The sequence below is a fragment of the Lissotriton vulgaris genome, chromosome 7, assembly GCF_964263255.1.
Source record: "Lissotriton vulgaris chromosome 7, aLisVul1.2, whole genome shotgun sequence".
Classification (NCBI taxonomy): Eukaryota; Metazoa; Chordata; class Amphibia; order Caudata; family Salamandridae; genus Lissotriton; species Lissotriton vulgaris.
In genome coordinates this window covers 1,612,175,061-1,612,195,997 of record NC_141695.1, presented here as the reverse complement: position 1 = coordinate 1,612,195,997, position 20,937 = coordinate 1,612,175,061, and the positions used below count along the sequence as shown (strand labels likewise).

At 43.0% G+C, this 20,937-nt stretch overlaps 1 protein-coding gene across 1 annotated transcript in view; it reads right to left on the bottom strand.

Annotated features, from left to right (window-relative positions):
- SLC12A5 (solute carrier family 12 member 5) overlaps positions 1-20,937 on the bottom strand; it is an 814,812-nt gene that overhangs the window by 385,484 nt on the left and 408,391 nt on the right. Inside the window, exon 3 of the mRNA XM_086932544.1 lies at positions 13,719-13,850. Coding sequence (XP_086788670.1) covers positions 13,719-13,850 — 132 coding nt within the window. The remainder of the gene's footprint in view (positions 1-13,718; positions 13,851-20,937) is intronic.

Sequence of the window (20,937 nt, the reverse complement as noted above, 5' to 3'; positions counted from 1 at the left end):
GTATTTGTGCAACACTTCAATCAGTAATAAAGTGAAAACCCCACACAAAAAGTATCCCACACCAAGTTAGAAAAATGGAGTTATCTTCAATAAATAAAACAAGACCAAAATGACAAAAAAATCTAAACAGTAGAACCATAAATATGCAAGTTTAAAGATTTCAGTAAAAATAGTGCCTAAAAGCACAAAGCGACAACTGTAAACATCTGGTCCTGTAGGACCGATACAAAGTCAAAAGTTCAGGCCAAGCATGGGACAGCTACAGGGATCCAGTTAGGCACAAAGTACCTTAAATCCTGGTTTGCAGAGCGTGGCGAGGATCCGCTTCGAAGATGCATCGCACAGCCGAAGCAATAAGCTGGTTCTGAAGTGCAGTGGGCCTGCGATTCAAGGTACTGTGTCATGGTCGAGGATCCCGTCGACGAGGGCTTACGATGTGAAGTTCTGCATCGAAGATGTATCACGCAGTCAGGGAATGAGTCGATTCTACGGAACTGTGAGTCTGTGATGCGGAATCTGATGTTGTCTTCAAGACTGCCGTTGATGAGGGATACGAGGACCTGTAAGAAGAACGCATCATGCAGCGGCTGTCCGAAGAGGCTTCAAGCTGCAGAGGCAATGCGGGTCTTTGCAACAGGTCTAATCCATGCAGCAGGTGAGATACATCGGTTCTCCGAATGGTTATGCCGCACAGCAGAGGAGGTGGACCAGTTCCGCTGGATCCACAGAGGCTGGCAGAGTACCTTATGCTCACTTCCAAGGGTCTAGGACTAGGGTGGCACCACTTGGCAGGACAGACTCACATATGGCAGAGTCTAGCTGCTGGGGTCGAGGTTGTTGGAGATTTCTGTCACTAAGGCTCAAGTCTGGAGGCCAACCAATTAGCCCATGGAGTCACTCTGGTGATTCCTGAGTTCAACAGATGCAGGTTGAGTCCTTATCACCAAGGCAAGAGGGCCCAAGGCAGCAGGTCAGCACATCTGGGCAGCAGTCTTTCAGAGCAGTAGTCCAGCAGAGAGAATTACTTTCAGCAGCACACCAGTTCTTCTTCCTGGCAGAGTATACCCAGGCCCAGAAGTGTATTGAAGAATTGGTGTATGAGGTCCATTATTTATACCCAGTTGTGCCTTAAAGAGGGGAAAGACTTCTAAAGGCATTCCTTTGGAGTGCACAGGTGCCCTGCCCTTCCTGCCCTTGCTCCAGACTAACTACAGGGAGTATGCAGCCCTTTGGGTGGAGGAAGGACACAGCCTATCCAAGTGTAAGCGGGGCTGCCTGTCAGACCGCTTTTGATGCAGTGAAATCTGCCTGGAGCTTGGCTCCCGTGCTCAAGACACCCAACTTCTCACAGGAATTCGTTGTGCAAACAGATGCTTCAGAACATGGTGTAGGGCAGTTCTCTCACAACTAAACGATGAGGGCCTAGACCAACCTGTAGCCTTCATCAGTAGGAGGTTACTTCCCCGAACACAGAGATTGAGTGTGATTGAGCATGGTGCTTTTGCTGTGGCCTGGGTTCTGAAGAAGCTGAGGCCCTACTTGTTGGAACTCACTTTGGGATCAGACAGACCTCAGGCACCTCAGGCGGTTGATGCAGATGAGGGTGAGAACCCAAAGCTGTTGAGGTGGTCCATTCCCATACATGGGATGTAATTTATTGCAGAGCCCCACCCTGTGCAGAACACGACAATGCTGATGGTCGTTTAAGAATCTTCCGCCCTAGTGATGAGAACTCCCAGGAGGGTGGGTAGTTCGCCCCACTTTTCAGCTGGAGGGGACACGTGTTAGACCTGGCATCCTTGGCGTGGTTTCCCCAGTCTTTTTGTCACTGCCTCATGTAATTTTGCTGTGTGCTGGATTTTGTTTTTTGCTGGTCTAGATGCTTTGGGCCCTTTTACACTGCTGATCAGTGCCAAAGGGCAAGTGCTCACTATTGATTGGTGTTTTCATGATTGACTTATTTGATTTACTAGTCAGTCCCTAGTACAGGGCACAGTGGGTGCACAGGGTCTGTAAATCAAATGCTGGTAGTGGCCCTGCAGTACTGATTGTGCTCCCCACATAAGCAACGTTTCTTAGGTATTTCAGACCTACCACTGCAGTATCTGCCTCCTGCCAAGTCGACCTGGCAAGTGCACCCACTTGTCAGTTCCTACCTTAACTTTTCTTACATGTTTGTCACCCCTAAGGTAGGCCCAAGGTACCCCCACAGGCAGGGTGCAGGGTATGTGAAAGGCAAGACCAGCTGTGGCCCGTGCAGGTATGAGCGGAGGGGCGATATCACCCAGATGGGGGGGTTTCGACAGACGATGAGGGAAAATGAATTCTTTATTTAATTTCTCATCATGGTCATCTCTTGAATCCCCCTCCAACCTGGCCCCACCGCCACACCACTCTTACCTGCATGGGCCGCGGCTGGGTAGGACATATCCTGGTGTGTGTGGCATGTCATGATAGTGAAATACCATGTTTTCTTTTTTTAACAATTGCAAGGCCATTTGTCCCATAGGATAGCATGGGAGATACTTGTAACATCTTACAAGTATAACTTGCCATGAGGACAAGATTGGAAGGTGGAGTTTAGGTTCTCTGAACTCATAATTTAATATCACATATTTTAGTAAAATGGTTTTTAAATTTTGGGTTTTATAATGCCACTTTTAGAAAGTAATACACACCTGGCCTAGCAGTTCGGGTTGGACTGTTCCCATTGGGTGCAGGGTCAAGGCTGATTTGCATATGGCTGGGTCCAAACTGGAATGGCATGGTGAGCAACAAAACAATGGATTCAGGCCCAGATCTCTGTACTGGGGTGAATGTATGACATTGTTCTGCATTCTGTCCATCATTTGTTCTTTTTTGCACATGTAGAAAGTAGGCATTTTCTTGCTTGGCCATCCTATGTGCCTCTGCTGAGTTGTGGATTGACTGTCTGATTTTGGAGGGACAGGGGCTGGGGATGTGCATTCACTGCAGATAGCCACTGTGGGGAGGGGGTGAGGTGTGTCCTGCCTTCCCTGGATGACTCAGAGCTGAGTTGAGTTGAACAGACATGGGCAGCTTTTAGAGTGGGTGGAGAAGATTTCCTTCCACCTGAATAGGACCTGTCTTCTGTGCACAATGCTGTCTCCACCTCCTACCAAGAAGCTCACCAACGCCGGTGCTTCATCATCATGGAGCCGATACCTAACGTGAGTGACTTCCCGAATACATCGACCCCGCATCTTTGTAAGGAATCAAAGCCACTGCAACTTGACCTACCCAGCAACAGTAAGGAACCAAAGCCTGACCTCCCCTTCATTGCAGTAAGGAACTGATTCCTCGCCTGCCCTGTGGTAATAAGGAACTGACGCGCCCACGCCTACGAAGCATAACCTCCCCAATGATGTGCACCTTCTTTGTCTTCATCCTTTGCCACAGGACTGTTCTTTGGGGTCCATGTGACTCCAGGCCTGACACAGCGCACCTAGCGGTTGGCGCCATATTTTGGGATTTCCATCTGTCATAATGTGGTAATAGCCGCAAGTGGTACAATTTGTTGCTACAAGCTTTATTTTTGTGAATAACCTATATTTGGTGATATCTTGAGATATATATTTATATATATATGGTGGATTTTTGTCGTTTTGGTCTTGTTGTGTTTTGATAAAGATTTCCTATTTTTCTAAACTGGTGTGGTGTCCATTTGTGGTTTTTCACTGTGTTACTGTAGGTGTGCACAAATGCTTTACACACTGCCTCTGAGATAAGCCTGTCTGCTCGTGCCAAGCTACCAAGGGAGTGAGCAGGTGTTGTCTAAGGGCGTAACTCCCTTACCCTGACTAGAAGCAAAGGTCACTACTTGGCTAAAGGTGCAAACCATTGGCGAGAGACCTCCATTTCTGACAGTCGCCCACTTAACCTCCCTCAATTCCAACTTGGCGAGATGTTTTTTCACTGGGAAAACTGCCTCCTCTTTCTTTTTTTGTCCATGCCTTCTACTTCAAATTGAAAGCTATCTCTAGGTCAAGAAAAGGGACTCCCACGTGTAGGCCTTTTAGGAAGGACACAACTACAGGCCTAAAATTTTTCCTAACTATCATTCTTTTATTTTTCCTGAGCTGGCTGAAGAGTAGGATTCGAAGCCGCATTTCCCATGCAGTCTCATTGACATTTTGATAACCCTATTTGGGTCAATTGGTCAGTAAGTCTAACTTGGTTTAACTAGCTAATTTTTACTTCAGACTAAAGTATAATTGAAGAAAAACAAAATGTGATCAAATGATTCTGAGAACCATAAGGCTCCTACAAAATTCCATGCATCTTTGTATCTTCTTGGATATTGAGATTACGACTCGAGAGTTATACATTTATATTTTTACTCATATTACAGAGATTAGGGAAACAACAGTGGCAGGCGTCTTGGTGCTATATTTGTATGTGGGCAAAATGGCAGAACGAAAGACATGGCGAGAGGGTAGCATTACAATTCACAGTACCTTAAACGCGTCACAGTGTGCTGCAAGGGCTCAACCAGAATAAAGGCAAAGATTTAATCAAACTGAATTCTTGCTTACAGTCCATTTCTGAAACCTATATATAGCATGGAAGTTCTGGCAAAGCACTTTATCTACTGGTATCTCTAATTGTATATATGTAGAGTGCAAGGTAGAAGGTGTAAATTCTTGGCCCAGGAATGTCCAAATGGCAGGCGCTGCTCAACACATCATTCCCTAGTCTCTATTATCTGGCTGCAACCAAACTCTCACACAATACTGCTCTATGTAAAACACCTTGATTTTAAGATGCTCCTGCTACTATAAAAAAATGTTCTCTAATGAGTGTGTTGCTACCTACTTTTAGAAAGGTTTGCAATATATTAAAACGTAAAAAAAATATATACTGAATACATGCTATGCTGTACTTCTAATAAACATATTATTCCCCACGCGCAGTCCAACTAAACCTGAACAGCTGAGAATGTATCAAGATACAGAGTTGGTACATTTAACAGAAGCGCATGTGGAATAAGTCGAAGAGTACAGACCTCTGTCACTAGTGGAGGGAAAAGTAAAGATCAGAAAAGGCTTAGGGATTCACACAAAGGGACATAGCAGGAGCTGGATACTGGGGGGGGGGGTGGGGGGGGGGCTCCTTTGACCAAGCATTGGCAATATTACTCAAGCTCTCTCTTGCTGTAAAGTAATCAAAATTAACACAAGGATGGAGCTAAGTTTAATGATAAAGAATAGCAACTTACAGGCACATGCATCAAAGGAAAAACTGGTCGCAAACGGGCAGATTCCCAGAATCTGCCCCTTTGCGACCGGTATTTTTGCATTTGGGATGCATCATCCCAAATGCAAAAAACGCAATTTAAGGAATCTCTAAATTGCGATTCCTTAAATTGCGATTGCATTTAAGGAATCCCAAATTGAGATTCCTTAAATGCAATGCATTAAAGTAAAAAAAATAGCGATTTCGCTAATAGGAGTAGCAAATTACCATGAAGTTGAACGTCACGGTAAATTGCAAAAACTTTGAGAAATGCACTTTTGTGCATTTTTCAAAGTTTCATGTTGCGCACACATATGCCCTTAGGGCATGTGTGTGTGCAACATATGTGCACAGATCAATTTCAGGGGTGCAACAGGGTGTCATTTTGACACCCTTGCACCCTTGAAATTGCATGAGCAATTTGCGAGTACCTACTGGTACTCGTAAATTGCTCATGCAATCTCCAATTCATTTCTATGGGCCAGGAGGCCCATAGGAATGAATGGGACAGGATTCCTTAATTGCGACTCACAATTTGCGAGTCACAATTAAGGAACGTGTAGGCATCGCTATTTTTTTAGCGATGCATAGGCTTTTGAGATTCCTTAATTGCGATTCCTTAATTATCGCAATTAAGGAATCGCAAAAGCCTATGTTGATGCATGTGCCAGAAAGATTATAGGAAGTTAGTTTTTGATTTTAGCCCTAACATATCAAATCAGTAAAAAGGTTTTTGTTTCTGCCCTAAAATATCAAACTAATGAGATGCTTAAAAGATATGGTACAAATCAGTCAGTGACTAAAATATATAGTTACAAATAGACGAAATCCAGCCTGAGATAAGTTATTCTTAACCAGACTGTAGGTTAGGATTTATTGTTTCCTTTTTCCTTTTTCAAGAGCTGGAATAGGGAATAAGCATGGGTATTAATTTTAATTATGCATTAATTATTGTATTGGGAATTCTTGTCATCTCTTTTCCTTCCTACCTACCTTTCTTTATACCCATTCATATGCTGAGACAGTATATTAACAGTATAAACATCATCATATAAAGTATGAAAGCACCTCAGATCTTCCAAAGGGCTGTGTGAGCTTTGGAAAGACCAATTTTAAAACCATTTCTGGTTTAATGGAATAAGGTAAATCAGGCTTCTCCAACGAGTAGATTGTGAGCTAAGGGTAGACCTCCAGCTGCCTGTTAGAAGCTCTCCTGTGAGCCTATAAATTAGAAGCGTTTGCTTGATTCAATTAACTTATGTATAACAGAATTGAAAAGTTTGTTTGAGATGAAAATGTGTGTATTTTCAGGATTCACACGCTGTTGTTTGGAGGAAAAATGTTGAATATTGAACTTATCAATTTCAATTGTTGACCTGGGTTACAATAGACACTGCAATTTGAGCTCTAAGATACTCTTCAGGATGAATGTGCATTTTACAAATACACGTTATGTTACCTTATATGTAAAGCTGATCTTTGAATTGATAAATCATGCTGTGTTGCGGAAACTCATTGCAAACTTGGTACAGTCGAGTAACAAAACTTGAGGGGGGGTGGGGGGGGTCTGCAACCTGCATAGAGGGTTCCCCTCAAGCCCCTGACTCTCTCAGGAGCTCTCAGGCCCACCGGTGCATAGTGCCGGAGGAGACCCCCCTTGAGCTCAAGGCCCGCAATGCAGGGGCTACTGTTACGCCACTGACTTGGTGCACTACAGCTATTGCAAACGCCTTGTTTAAATTACTGCTGTCGACCCTGTCTGATGCACTGAGGCGATGACCAATGATGATCTTGTATGAGTGGCCATTAACGTAATCTTGCATTATGTGGTCACTAGAACAACACTTCTAATATTAGTAGCTCGCAATGATTTTCACTGAACATAAGAAGCTCTTATCACAAAAAAGGTTGGAGACACCTGTGATAAATCAATCAGAGCAACAGGCCAGTCTTTTGAAATGAGCACACACAAAAATACAAAGAGGTTTGTGTAAGATTTACAACAATAAATGTTACTAAATGTTATACATCAAAAAGATAAAAGTCTTCGAAAGATGTTCTTGGAAGTGGGGATTACATAGACTTCTCTCTTGAAAGTATATCTAGAAGGGTATATTTAATTATACTTTGAGACCATCCTCATGGTTGAATACATCTCATCCACTACAATGTTAGACATTAGATAGTTTTGGGGGCGGAGGGGGGCATATAACCTAGCTCTAACCCTTTTTTCAATTTCATTGAGTTTTTTACCTGACATTTTTGATGAAAAATTATCCTTATCTTATTTAACTCTTACCCTTACCTTATTCCTAAAGTATTGACTTATAATGTAGTAGGATTGATGTCCTAAAAAAACACAAAAACTCATCTGTTAGGTCTACAGGTGGGATACAGGAAGACAAAGTGTTGACGTGGAAGAATAGGCTGTTTTTTTGTTGATGGTAGGGATGCCAAAGGAGAAGCCTTCCTATCTTTTAAAACCTTCCTCTTTGGTACTTTGTAACCATGTAAGGTATGCCTCCCCACTCTCTGGAAGAAAACAGATGATTTAGGGCTTGCTGTGGTCTCCCCTTTAGCAAACTAACTAGGAGATGCAAATTGCACAGGACTGGTTCGCGAACCGGATGTAATTTGTGATGCAACATGTGTACTAATAGACTGCATCACAAATTGATCATTCACGGGGATCATTAAACAACCTGCCTAATTAATTTTAAGTACATAGGTTTCATTTTGCAACCCTCTGGAGATTAGCTGCAAATGAAGTGGTGATGACTCGCAATGGAAGCAGACCATCATCCTTAAATTTGTTTTCGGGAAAGGGAAAATGTTTTTTTCTCCAAAACTAGCCTGTGTTCATTGAAGGGACGTGCTTCTTCCTGCTTTACATTTTTTTCCCTTTTAAGAACAAATCGGGGGATCTTGCACCGGTGTCCTGGACCAATGCTTGCTGCTTCCTCCAGGACATTCAACACAATTCTCAAATGTTACCCAAACTTGATCGGTGGTGTTTTTTCAATGATTTGCAACTGCAGTTCTGGTCAAAACCATGAGTACTTCTTTTTTGATTTGTGTGGTTTTATTAGCATGAACTCGACCGCAGGTACCAGTCTTCACATGAGAACCATATATGTTGCAAATCCACATATTAATTTTTGTTAGGCACAGGGAGATTAAGTGATTTGCTCGGAATTATAGGAAGTTGAGTTTCTGTGCTGAGACTCATACCCGGTTCCCCATCTTCGAGGTCAACCACTCTAGCCGTTAGGCCACATCCTCTCCCCATTGCAACTCAAAAAGAGGAGTGGAATGCCTCTTTCATTTTCCCTTCTGTGTGTGATTCGGAAAAGGGTTGACAACACCATTTTACAATTTGAATACAATTTTCCGGCTTGGAAAATCAATTTTGTAAATTTTGAAAAGGCGTTTTGTTGTTACAAAGCACGATTCCCAGGTTTTTAGACCACACAAATGTTAGCACACTAAGGGGCAGATTTATGTCAGACTTGCGGCACTGTTGCGCCGCCGTTGCGTCACTTCTGTGACGCAGCGGTGGCGTAAACCCTGCGCCACGTTGCGACATTCTTACATCGTGATGCATCTATGGAGATGCGTCACGGTGTAAGGCCCTGCGCCACATGAAACCTGCGTCAGGTTTCATGTGGGCGTTTCCACGCAGGAGGGGCCGTTCCGTCGCAGGAACGCCCCTGAAAAGTGACTCCGTCAAATCTACATGATTTCACTGAGTCACTTTCCCAACACTGATGCGTCAAAACACTGCGCCTGCTTGAAGCAGGCGTACGGTTTGACGCACCACGTTAGAGATAGGGCAAGTTGGAATAGTGCTGGAGTTGCGTGCCGCATGCAACACAACTTCAGCACTGCGCCAACTTTACGCCCTAGATGCGATACGCATCTGTTTATTCCTGCGCCATGGTGTGCCGCATTGTAAATGCGGCGCATCATGGGTGGCGCAAGGATAAACTTGCGTGCCGTATCTTTCCTGGCGCATCTCTGCCGATTTGCAGAGATGCGTCAGGCAACATAAATCTGCTCCTGAGATCATTTCTCGATTAATTTTTGCATGTCTTTGAACACTAAATATACGAGCTGCAGTTGTCAAGCAAACATACTGCCAGGGGCATAATATCCCCAATCTGTATCTAAAAACAGTTGGTGAGGAAGGGCGTTCAGGAACAAATTTAGAAATGAAGTGGAAACCTGGACTTGATTATAGACCCTGTTTCTGTCGGTGCTAATCCGCACCACTGTGTCCTTTAACACCACGTTATTAATGTATAAAGTCTGCTACTTGCCCAATTTCATTTTGTGAAGCTCAGAACTTTTTTTGACAGTGGCGAAAATCGATATTTCTATTTTGACTCCCCAGTATGTATTGATTTTCTGCTCACACCAAAAATTAAAAAATGTAATTTTACCAACGTTCTTCCAAATTGCATTTATGATGATAAAAATGTGCATCAGTTTGCATTTGCGCCCACCTGGACCACATCGTAAGTATTAAGTAAGGATTTACCAAGGTCAATGGTGCTTATGTGATCAATACAGCACTTGCCACGTGGCGATCTTATGCCGTATAGGGTAGAAAGCACGTGAGCCCCAGCTTCATCAGGAGGGCGAGGCAACGACAGCCCCCCACCCCACTCCCGGGCGTTACACTATAACCGCTACCTTTGATCTTCTTACCCCTGGGTGTCTTGACCTTGCAGTTTAAGGTTTTAGGCAGGTATGTCTTTTTTCACTGCTGCAACATTTTGAAACGAAGCCCCCCACCCCACTCCCGGGCGTTACACTATAACCCCTACCTTTGAACTTCTGACCCCTGGGTGTCTTGACCTTGCAGTTTAAGGTTTTAGGCAGGTATGTCTTTTTTCACTGCTGCAACATTTTGAAACGAAGCCCCCCACCCCACTCCCGGGCGTTACACTATAACCCCTACCTTTGAACTTCTTACCCCTGGGTGTCTTGACCTTGCAGTTTAAGGTTTTAGGCAGGTATGTCTTTTTTCACTGCTGCAACATTTTGAAACGACGGCCATCGTGCCCGGAGGCTTGAATATCATTAATATCTGTTTCTTAAACACTGCAGGCTGAGTTGCCTCTGGCCTATCCCCCGAGGGACGCAGTCAATATATAAACCTGTTAGTGTTGCAAGATAGTCCCCCCGGGGTACTTAAGGAGTCCATTCTTTGGCACTTCCTCACCACGCGAACACGGATGACAGGATGTTATTCACTTTCAGTTGTAATTTCTGTCTATCATATGTTCACTCCATTATGTTTTTTTTAAAAAACTTTGTGCAAGAAATCTACTTCTGAACCTATTTTTCATTCATCAATAGTTTCTGCTAAGACCCCTGTAAACGTTATGTTTTTTTTTTTTTTTAATTTTTAGAGTTCACACAACTCAAAAAAACCTGGGAAGGGTATAGCAGGAGAACAGAACATGTTCTGTACATATATATGAATGTCTTCTGCACCCTCTCCGTACCATGTGGTAAAGGTTGAATTCAAAGCGCTCTGATATCCTTCGGGATCAAGTTCGCGCTATATAAAACTTTATAAATAAATAAATAAATAAATAGGGTCACTGGAGTTAATAGGCAATGGAGGACCAAACTAAGCAGAAGAGTTGAATAACTTATGCGGCAAAAACGGCCATTTATGCGGCATAGTGCAGCACATTATATGGCAGTATTATCACCCTAGTTTGACATTGTCCCACAAAATAATACTGTTATGGCAATTGTTTCACCTCTTGGTTTAATACCTAAATGCAGGAATCAATGACTGAGATGTAACCTTTATAAAGGGTCTGTCACTGCTCAGCGCCATATGTGGCAGTTTTTTTTAAAGAACTGTGTGATCCATTTGAGCTAAAAGCAATGCTTTGTGTTTTATATGGAAATCATGCAGTAGACTGTGGACTATGTGGTTAGTGATTTTAATTCTTAATTATGAAGTAAACGCAGTGGCCATTGCACCATATAAGTCCAGAAGCCCTGCCTTTGAGCTATGACAAGGCTCTTTCTCCAGTCTCTCGGCTCTAAAGTGTATATAAGAATGTTCTCCGCTGTTACATCAAGCTCAAGGGATCTTTAGTTTACTCTTCAGACCCAGAGACAGCAGCAGCTGTGGTATGTGGTGAACTCTCTCATCTATCAGACCCTCACGCTCTAGGCTGGTAGCCAGGCAGGCAGTCAATGTGCCCTCGTGGTCTGCCAGCCCTATCACTTATGATTCGTAAGACCACCTGCCCACAACTTCAAAGTGACTCTATATCATACGTAACACCGGCAGCTTGTCTTTATTTCTTGACTTACTTTGCATGCTGGGATGTTTGGACACAATATGTACTTTAGCCCCTAGTGGCCGTGCCATCTATGGCACAACGTGAGCTCCCTCTCCTTAAAAAACATCTTAATGTGCTGCATCCTCTAGTATCAAACAGTAGTGGGGTTCCCGATGCAAACAAATTCAAGTGCACCAATTGTGCTGCCCTCAAATGATTAGACATCAGTTATGCCCTGGTTACTTACCAGTAATCTTCATTACTCCGAGTATTGTCTTCCTCGCCACATGAATTATGTAAGGGGGGTTTAGCTCACTACATAACTCTGGTGGCGGGAAAGACTTACGAGGAGGTAATGCCCCGGTAACTTACCAGTAATCTTCATTACTCCGAGTATTGTCGCCCTCGCCACATGAGTTCCCATCCCTCCCTCCCTGTTTGGCTATCAGCTTCATGTGGTTCTTGGGGCTTGGTAGTTCTACAGGAAGTGGAGTGAGTCAACCCTCCCTTATACTGGGTCAGGGGGGACGGTGGTCGGCCATGTTGGGGAGGGATGGGAGGCATGAGATGCTAATTTGCTTTGGAGGGTTCTGGTGTGGAGTTAAAGCTCACTACGTAACTCTGGTGGTGAGGAAGACTTATGAGGATGTAATGCCCCTACCTGGTGCTTTTGGGTTCCACTCTACACCACTTTCTCCTTCCCCACTGTACACAAGCATCAAATGCATTTAGACAAAACTCCTTCACTGGGGAAGTGAGTGAGCGAGTATTGCTTGCGCTCCCGTAGGCAGACAATAAAGGGGGATTACTAGAGGGCGGGGGTGAAGTCCACCCAGAACTTCAGAAACTGGCCCAGGGACCACCACGAGTCCAACCACGCGGGGCCAATTCACTCTGCCTCTTCTATTTCTTAGACTTATATGACGCTGGTGAAATGAACATTATCTTATAGCGGGCAATACAAGGTGCGCTGCAGTCTGTTTACTATGTTTATTGTTAACAGACTACTGTCTTCTACTATAAACAGCCGACACAGCAGTTTGTTTTCCGTGACAAAATGAAACAACCTGCAGGGATGTAGACTGGTAATTCAAAAGAAAGACACAGTAGGTGCATTTTTTTACCTAGAAATCTGTTCAAGAAAAAAGTTGCTCCTACCATGCCTTTGCTCTGAATTACAAGCATGCTGGGTAACGCTGCATGTAATGAGTTTTCTAACGCACTTTACTTTTTTATTGCAAAGATGATATACTGTTCAGAGTAAACATGGTCAATAGACTGCAATGTTGCCATGCTAGACTGCAATTTTGACCAAAACCAAGCTAAATACAGCTTTGCTTGTATTACAAAATAGCCATGTTGCTCTTTGAAGTCCTATTCTGTCCGTCAGGGTATATAATTCAACATGAAAAAGACATAGACAAAAGACTGGGGCCCATTCTACAGGACCCACTTTTTAAAATACTTACACTGCAAGTAAGGTAATATTCAGCAGCTTTGGGTAATTCTGCTGATTTTGTCGTGGAATTCTTACACCTCAATTAATCTACAAAAATGAGCAGATTCCTTACTAATTCACATGCAAACCAGTAAAACCTGCACAAATTATTGAGTCAAGACCTGAGGAGTATGCAAGTATCTAGTTCTAAGAAGTAGCTCGCTGCTCATTTCTTGGTTGAAAAACGACTTCTCACTGCACCTTTCTTAAACGTCTAAACATTATCTTTGCTTATTTCTTCCCTCTCTGCCAGAGGTAATATTGTATCCTATTGTACTACAGATAATGGCGGCATATGGCTACATACAATGGGCACCATCTTTCAGTCCACCTTTCCTTTTTGCAGCCCATTGACTTTTGACACACCATATACCCTGTTCAGCTCTGAACCAAGACTACAACTCCCAGAAAGCAATTGTGTGTTGAATGAAAGCTCAGTAACCAGAAGCATGATGTTGTAGAGACTTGGAGCCACATGGCCACCCTAACTGTAACTGAGTTCTCCCTGACTGACCAAGTGATTTACATGATAAAAAAGGAACAGCAATTCTTCACTAATATTCAGGGGGAAACACCTCATGTAGATTACACCATCAACAGACACCTCACAAAACAGAGGACCATTTAACAGTTCTGTTGTCTCCACATACCTGCACAGGCTTTTTCTTGGCACCTTCATTGTTTTCTGCTTCCTCGTGTTCCCGCACCCCTTGGGTCAAGTTGGTATAGTTCGCCAGGCCGCCAATGAGTGAAGAGACCATGGGGCTGGTGTCCATCTCTTCCTGAACATTGGAGAAAGCACAGAGATCCATTGTTGGCCACTTTCTATGGAGAACCAAATGACTTTTAGAACATGAAAAGTTACACAGATTCATTGATCACCCAGAAGCCCACAACTGAATAATGCCCACTGTCCCCAAACCTGTTGTGTCCTTCTGTACAACATTCATAACATCTGATCACTTCTTCTTTTCTTCTCTTTGAGTTTCTCTTTCAAACTCTTGTTCTGCCTCTCTTAATAAATACTGTTCTTTTTCTGTTTATCTTACCAAATTTATCATTGATCCACTTCTAATTATTTTGGACTCCTAGATTTGTCTTTCATTTCCCATTACGCATCATGCCCACATCTCTCTTAACCCTGCCCAAACTGGTTGTCTCCCCATGGTTCTGGTTGAGGTTTCTCTCTCTTTGCCTCATCTTTAAATGTGTCCTCTTCCTCGCCCACTTAGGTTCTCTTCTTTCACTTTGTAACCCCTAACTCTTCTTTAGTCCTCATTCTCTGGTGGGTTCCAAGACCCCCAAAGTCACTCCCCTTCCTTCCGTTTGTTCGGTCCTTCCAACATCTAAACTGTGGAATGAACTTTTTGTCCACATTAGGAACAGACTTAGCTTATCTAGGTGCAAAGCACTGCAGAAAGGACATGACCTTGAATGACCTAACCAACCTTGACCCGTGTTGTAAGCTGTTTTTCTTGTCATGACATCGCTGTATTTTGATCATGCTTTGCTGTTCTCTACAGCATTTTCGTAAAGTGCCATAATGAAATAAATGCAGATACACACTTTGTATTCCAAAAAAATAGCCTTAAATCTGGCACTGCCATCAAAATCCTCCTTCTCTGAAATGTTCTTTCCAAAGTGACTATTCTCTTCGCTCACATAATAGATCCTCAATGTTTACGTTAAATTCTTCCACCAAACTCAGCACCACTGTCTTGCTTCACCTCCATTACTTCGACCAGCCATCTTTATTGACAAACCTTTTAAGTTTCCAAACCATACCCATTCCTGTACTTGCGTATTATGCAGCACCCTCATCTCAGTGTCTTTACTCACTGCCAATCTCTACTCGCAACCCATATCTTCCCACTCACCTCTTTTGTATCTTCATCAAACATTATTTAGCAGTGTCTACCTTAATTTCCACCTTAAGCTGAATCCTGATCTGTCCTTCACATTATCTAATGGACAACGATGCCCATGTTGCCACCCTCAGTTTAATCTCCTTGCGGTTGAACCGTTACAATTAATTCCTGCAAGGTTGACACAGACTTTATTCGCAGCCGCGGCTGCTGCAGGAAGGAGCGGTGGGGCCGGCTAGGGGGGATTTCGAGAGACGACCACGAGGGAAAATTCATTATTTATTTAATTTTCTCTTGTGGTCGTCTCTCGAAATCCCCTCCGAGCCGGTCCTACCGCTCTTACATGCAGCGGCCGCAGCTGTTTATTCATGCCATTTGGCTTTTCTTGTGGGTTGTCTTCTCGATTCCGCAAACTACGCCTTATTTCCACCAACTTCTCTTTCACCATCAACCTCTAATAGTCTTTTCAGAACTATCAGCAAGATATCCTGGCTGAAAGCCCGAACCCAGTCCGAGGATGCTTGCTTCCAGTCCAGGAAGGACCTGGCCTGGCAGTTCGGGCTGGACTGTTCCCATTGGGCGCAGGGTCAAGACTGATTTGCATGGCTGGGTCCAAACTGGAATGGTATGGGGAGCAAAAAAAAATGGTTTAGGCCGAGATCTCTGTGCTGGGGTGAATGAATGACATTGTTCTGCATTCTTGTCATAAATTGTTCTTTTTACAATATTCTTGGTGTCAATGTTTAGCAGTACCTGAATCCATTTCTTCAACAATATTTCCAATTTATGACCTCACTACTTTTAGTAATAGTCTTATGCTACAACGATTCACATAGGTATTACATAAAAAGGATAATACATTAAAAAGAGGACAAAAGAAGGCTCAAAGATATATAGAGACAATGACAAACATCTGCCAGGCCCAAATAGGTTCTGGCACATTTATATAACACAAACCAAACAAAAACACAACAGACACCACTGTAAAACAAAAAGAATATTTATGAAAGCTTATATATTCAGCAGTACAATCGCAACCATCCGGTCATGAGGACTGGACTGTACCCGGAACTACCAATTACGAATATTGTCATAGGAAAAAAGGAAATAATAAATAGAGTGTGCCCAGTGTGACCTCGGTGCCCTGGCACAAAAAACAATAATGCACATGACCACATTACAATAAACAATAAACAAAATGGACTTTTGGTAAGTAACAGACAACTACTGACAAATTATTGATATGTCTTGTAGAGAGAATGGACAGAGTCAAAAGTCTGTGTGTTGCACTGATCTGTCGATGGCGTTTCGACCCCTAGTAGGGTAAGGGGATCTCATCAGGACTTATAAATGCAGGGACATCCTGAATAAAAAGGAAAAAAAAACAATGAGGGGGATGTGGAGGTTGACCTTTGTGGGAATAACCATACTAATAAGGCCAGTGTTACCTAAATGGTAATGGTCGTGGCATGCAGGAGTGATCATGCACACTGAGTAATTAAAAAAATACCTTACTCTATGCAAGGCTGTGAAAATAAATGAGTGAGCATTACAAAGGGCCACACTATGTTGTAATAGCTGGGTGGGATACACACAGCATGTCACACACCTTAGAGAAAGTAAACTGGCTTCCCATGGGTAGAGTAGTGCTTCAGAAGCCTCCGAGGAACTGGCAGAGGGCCTTAATGAGAGTAGTGCTGAGGAGGAGACCTTGCTATAATAATTTCAGAGCGTCAGCAGTTCGGTGTATACTCATGCGGCATAACAACTTGATTCAAGAAATGCGGAGCAAGGATCCTCCCTCATGTAGGCGCCGATCTGTCTAACACGCGCTCAGGCCTAGCACGTGATTGAAATAGAAACTGAATGGGGATGGGACGTGCCTTGGGCTAAAGCGAGGCTTGAATCAAGGAGTGTTCCGACCCTTGAGAGAGTGAGTGTCCACCCTGAAACGGAGGTGGGCGGGACCCTAAGATGGAAACGATGCAAGCAACCAATGCGATCCATGCTTGATGTGCGGGAGCAAACCACAAATTAGAGCAAGACTTCCAAGGAGACAAGGATAATACAGACGTAGGATAGAAAATCAATATGACATAGCTCAAGGAATAACGAGTTAAAGCCGGTTGTTATAAATGTATGTGCACATATAGAACATTTACACAAGCATAATTATAAGACAAGGAAGGCAGGCTAAACCAGGGATGACAGGTGCTAGAAATTGCAAGGATCCCGCACGTGGCAGTGGCCTTTCCCTGATTCTTCAAAGACTAGAATGCAGATGGATCAGTGCGTGTAACTCCACTACAGAGGATTGAACTCTATGGAAGAGTGGAGGAACTTTGTTTCACCAATCAATAAGATTTTTCCTTCACTGCTGAAGAGTTATGAAGAACATATTGCATTCAACTGGCAAATATTGACTTTAGGTTTAACAGATAACTGGTCTAGCCCGCCTGTGCACGGCAGCAGCCATCTCAGGAATTGAAAATCTACATCATACCATACCTAAAGAACTGCCTCCTCAAGGCAAATTGCAGTTGTCTAAGATCTTTGGACAACTTTAAAAAAAACTTCGAAAATGTGGGATTTAGATTGAAAAAAAGCATTAAGTTAAGTTGTGTCCTGGCACAGAGATTAAAATCTGTGATAGTTGCCTCCGTGATGGTTGGGACAGACTGTATCTATGAGAAGCAGGGTGGGTATTTATTTTCATAAGGCAGGCCTTTGTCTAGAGTGGCATGGTGGGTGACAAACGATGGACAGAAGTGTGGCTAGGACAGTTGTCAATGCTTGTCATTTATTCGGGCATTCCATCCATCTCCTTGTTATTGTTGTATTTGGCACCCTAAGTACGACAGGTATGCCCAGCCACGGGTCCTGTGCTCCTGTGCCATAGGACCAAAGTTACACTCTACTGAGAAGCCTGAGTGGGACAAAACTGGTCTGGTGTTGCTTGTAGTCCCTTCTAGTGGAGTACCTCACCTTGCAGTTTAGGGCAGGCAGTTCCCATGAGGTGCAGGGTCAGCACTAATTTGCATTAGGTGGGCCTTTGTCTAGAGAAAATTGGTGAGCAAACCATAGTGGACTGGATTGCAGCCTCCAGTGATAGCCAGGGGCAGGGTTTGATTCAAGCACTCTATCCATCAGCTTGGTATTGCAGCTGATGCCCTAAATGCGACATGTATGCCCAGACGTGCGTCACATGCTCACTGTGCCATTGGACTCACAGTACACTCTACTGAAAAACCCAAGTAGGAGAAAATCGATCTGGGGTTGCTTATGGTCCCTTCTGGTGGGGCCTCGTCTGGAATTTTAAGGACTGGACTGTCCCGCCAAGGAAAAGTGTTTGTACTGATTTGCATAAGGCAGGCTTTTGTCTAGGGTGGATTGGGGCAAAAGAACATGGACTGCAATGCACCGAGCAATTGCTTGTGACTGAGACTAATTTGTGAATTCCATCCATCACCATGTACATGTTCCTATTGGGCACAACGGAAGGAAGGATGTTTACTACTGCATAAAGTCTGTTTTTTATCAGGCTGATGTGTCTTCTGCCTCAATCTGATTCTCGACCGACAGCCCAAGAGATCTGACTCATTTGGGTTCAAAGTTGCCCTGCATGTCATTGTACCGCATGTGCGGCAGTAAATGAAACCTCTGCAGGAATGTTCTGACTATCTATCGTATCAGAAGTGGTGAGACTGGGAGGACAAGGTAGTCTTAACACCAATAGCTTATCAAAACCTTATATAGCGGTGTTGGGTCAAAATGTGTAATTTATGCTTCTGGGAGAGCCCTGAAAAATTAAATGTGAAACTATCAGTAGTGAAGAATGCCTTCCCGGTAAAGTGAGGAGCACAGATGGACCAGCAGGTGATGTAATGTACATGATTAGAAAAGGGGATGATGTACATGTTCAATATGATGTAGTTCAGGGTAGTCAATGTTACCGACAAATTATCTATTGCTTCAATAACATTAAACTGCGCTAGTGCAGATGGACAACAAAGCCACAGTGTACCATCTCAAAAAGAGGAAAAAGATACAGAACACTCAAAAAAGAAGCCTCATGCAATCTGGCTTTGGCTCCTCGACCAATAACTATAGTTTATAGAAATCCAGTTTCCAAGTTTTGGAATGTGAAAGCAGAAGCTTTATGAAGATCTCGTTCAAAAGATCGGAAATCGATTGTCAACAATGAAATACTAGGACAAAATGTTCGCCTGTGGGGAACCACACAATAAATTCTCCTTTCAATGGCAAAAATTGCACATGCATACATCTCATATTCAAATATCCTACACAGAGCTAGGGTGTGAGGCCAGAGAGGAAATCATCAATTGATTTAATTGAAAGAGATCATGCATAAAGAACTTGACCAAGACTGCTGACATAAGAACATGCCAGTAAGGGACAGTACTGCCGAACCAAACGTACCCTACATACCCCTTTCCTTAAGTATCCATAGCGGTTAGTACGGTATATCGGAAATGCTCTCATCAAACATCATTCACCATTCTAGTGCCTACTGACGTTTTACAGAATCTGTAGACTTTCATTATTTAAACATTCTTCTCAAGGGAATTTAATATAATCATTTCCAAATGTATGGTTCCCTTATTGCAAACCATGTACACATGAGACCACAACACCTGTCTTGACTTCCATAAACTTGCAGATTCCATTTTCTTTGCATAACTACTTGCAGTCCTTTTTCATTTTCTTCTTTATAAAAATGGGGCTCAGAAAAAGATAATGGCAGAACAGTAATCCTGTTAAAGTAAAGTTCAGTTAAAACATCCTGTTCAAAAAAGACAAAGCTAGAAAAGCATTGTTATTTAGTTTGTGAAAAGAAAACGTTCTTTTTGTTAAATGCTTCCATATCCCTTGCCCAGGCAGATATATTTTATGTCTGTAAATTTAACGAGGATACTCATTATGGAGAACTGGAATTACAGGGAGGGCTAAATTTGATGTGCCGATAGGCAAATTTGTGCAGTGAGATGTTGTCTGAGTTTAACCACTTGTGTTCTGGGTTTGCCACTTGGAACCTGCCCTGTAGCACATTATGCAACTGCAACTTGCACTGAAAATATTTTCTTCACTTGGACTCCAATGGCAAAAAATAAATGTTTCCTTCAACACGCCACCACACTCCTTGTTCCACAAAGGCCATCTATTCCTCATCATCTGTCGCTCATTATTACTGCTTCACAGTTGTCTTCTTATTTGAAGCTTTATCCTTACAACATTATCTTCTTATCTCTTGTCTAATTCCTCAATGTTTCTCTTCTTAACCATCCCCTTCCTGTCTATTATTACATTCTCCTCTCCGCTGAGCTTTTCCCCACACTATCTCGCCCTCCATCAATTGCCTCCAATCATCATTTCATTCTTCTACCACCATCCTCTTCGTCAACCCAACATGCTCTTGAAAAACACCTTCAAATAACCATCATTCATCATTTCTTAAAATCACTTTTTCTCACCACATCATCCTCTTCTTTGACCATAACTAGATTCTCGGTACCTCATTCTACACTCCTTAACACTATTTTCCATTGCTCCAATGCCAACATTTCGCCTCCCTAGCCTCCCGTCAGACAGTCTCAACTCTGAACAACCATCGCTTTTCAATTCATTTCTTAGAACCACTCATCTACATTCACTTTGACTCATTGCCATCTAATATTATTAAACTTCTTCCTCAACTCAAAATAATTGTCTCCTCATACCATTTTTCTCTATGACAAAATCCTTTTCATACCACTACCACACCTCTCCTCCTGTGTCCTTTTTGCTTCCATTACCAGCCTTTCACACCATCACCATTCTCTTTGACACATGACTGTACTAAAAGAACACCACGGTTTGCTCAAAACTACCTTTTTCTACCTCACAATCCTATTTTGCATACAAACATTTTCTACTTTCAGCACCATCTTAGCAAGCGCTGTATAAATGCAAACCTTTTTCTCTCTTCCATCCCTCCACTATCCCT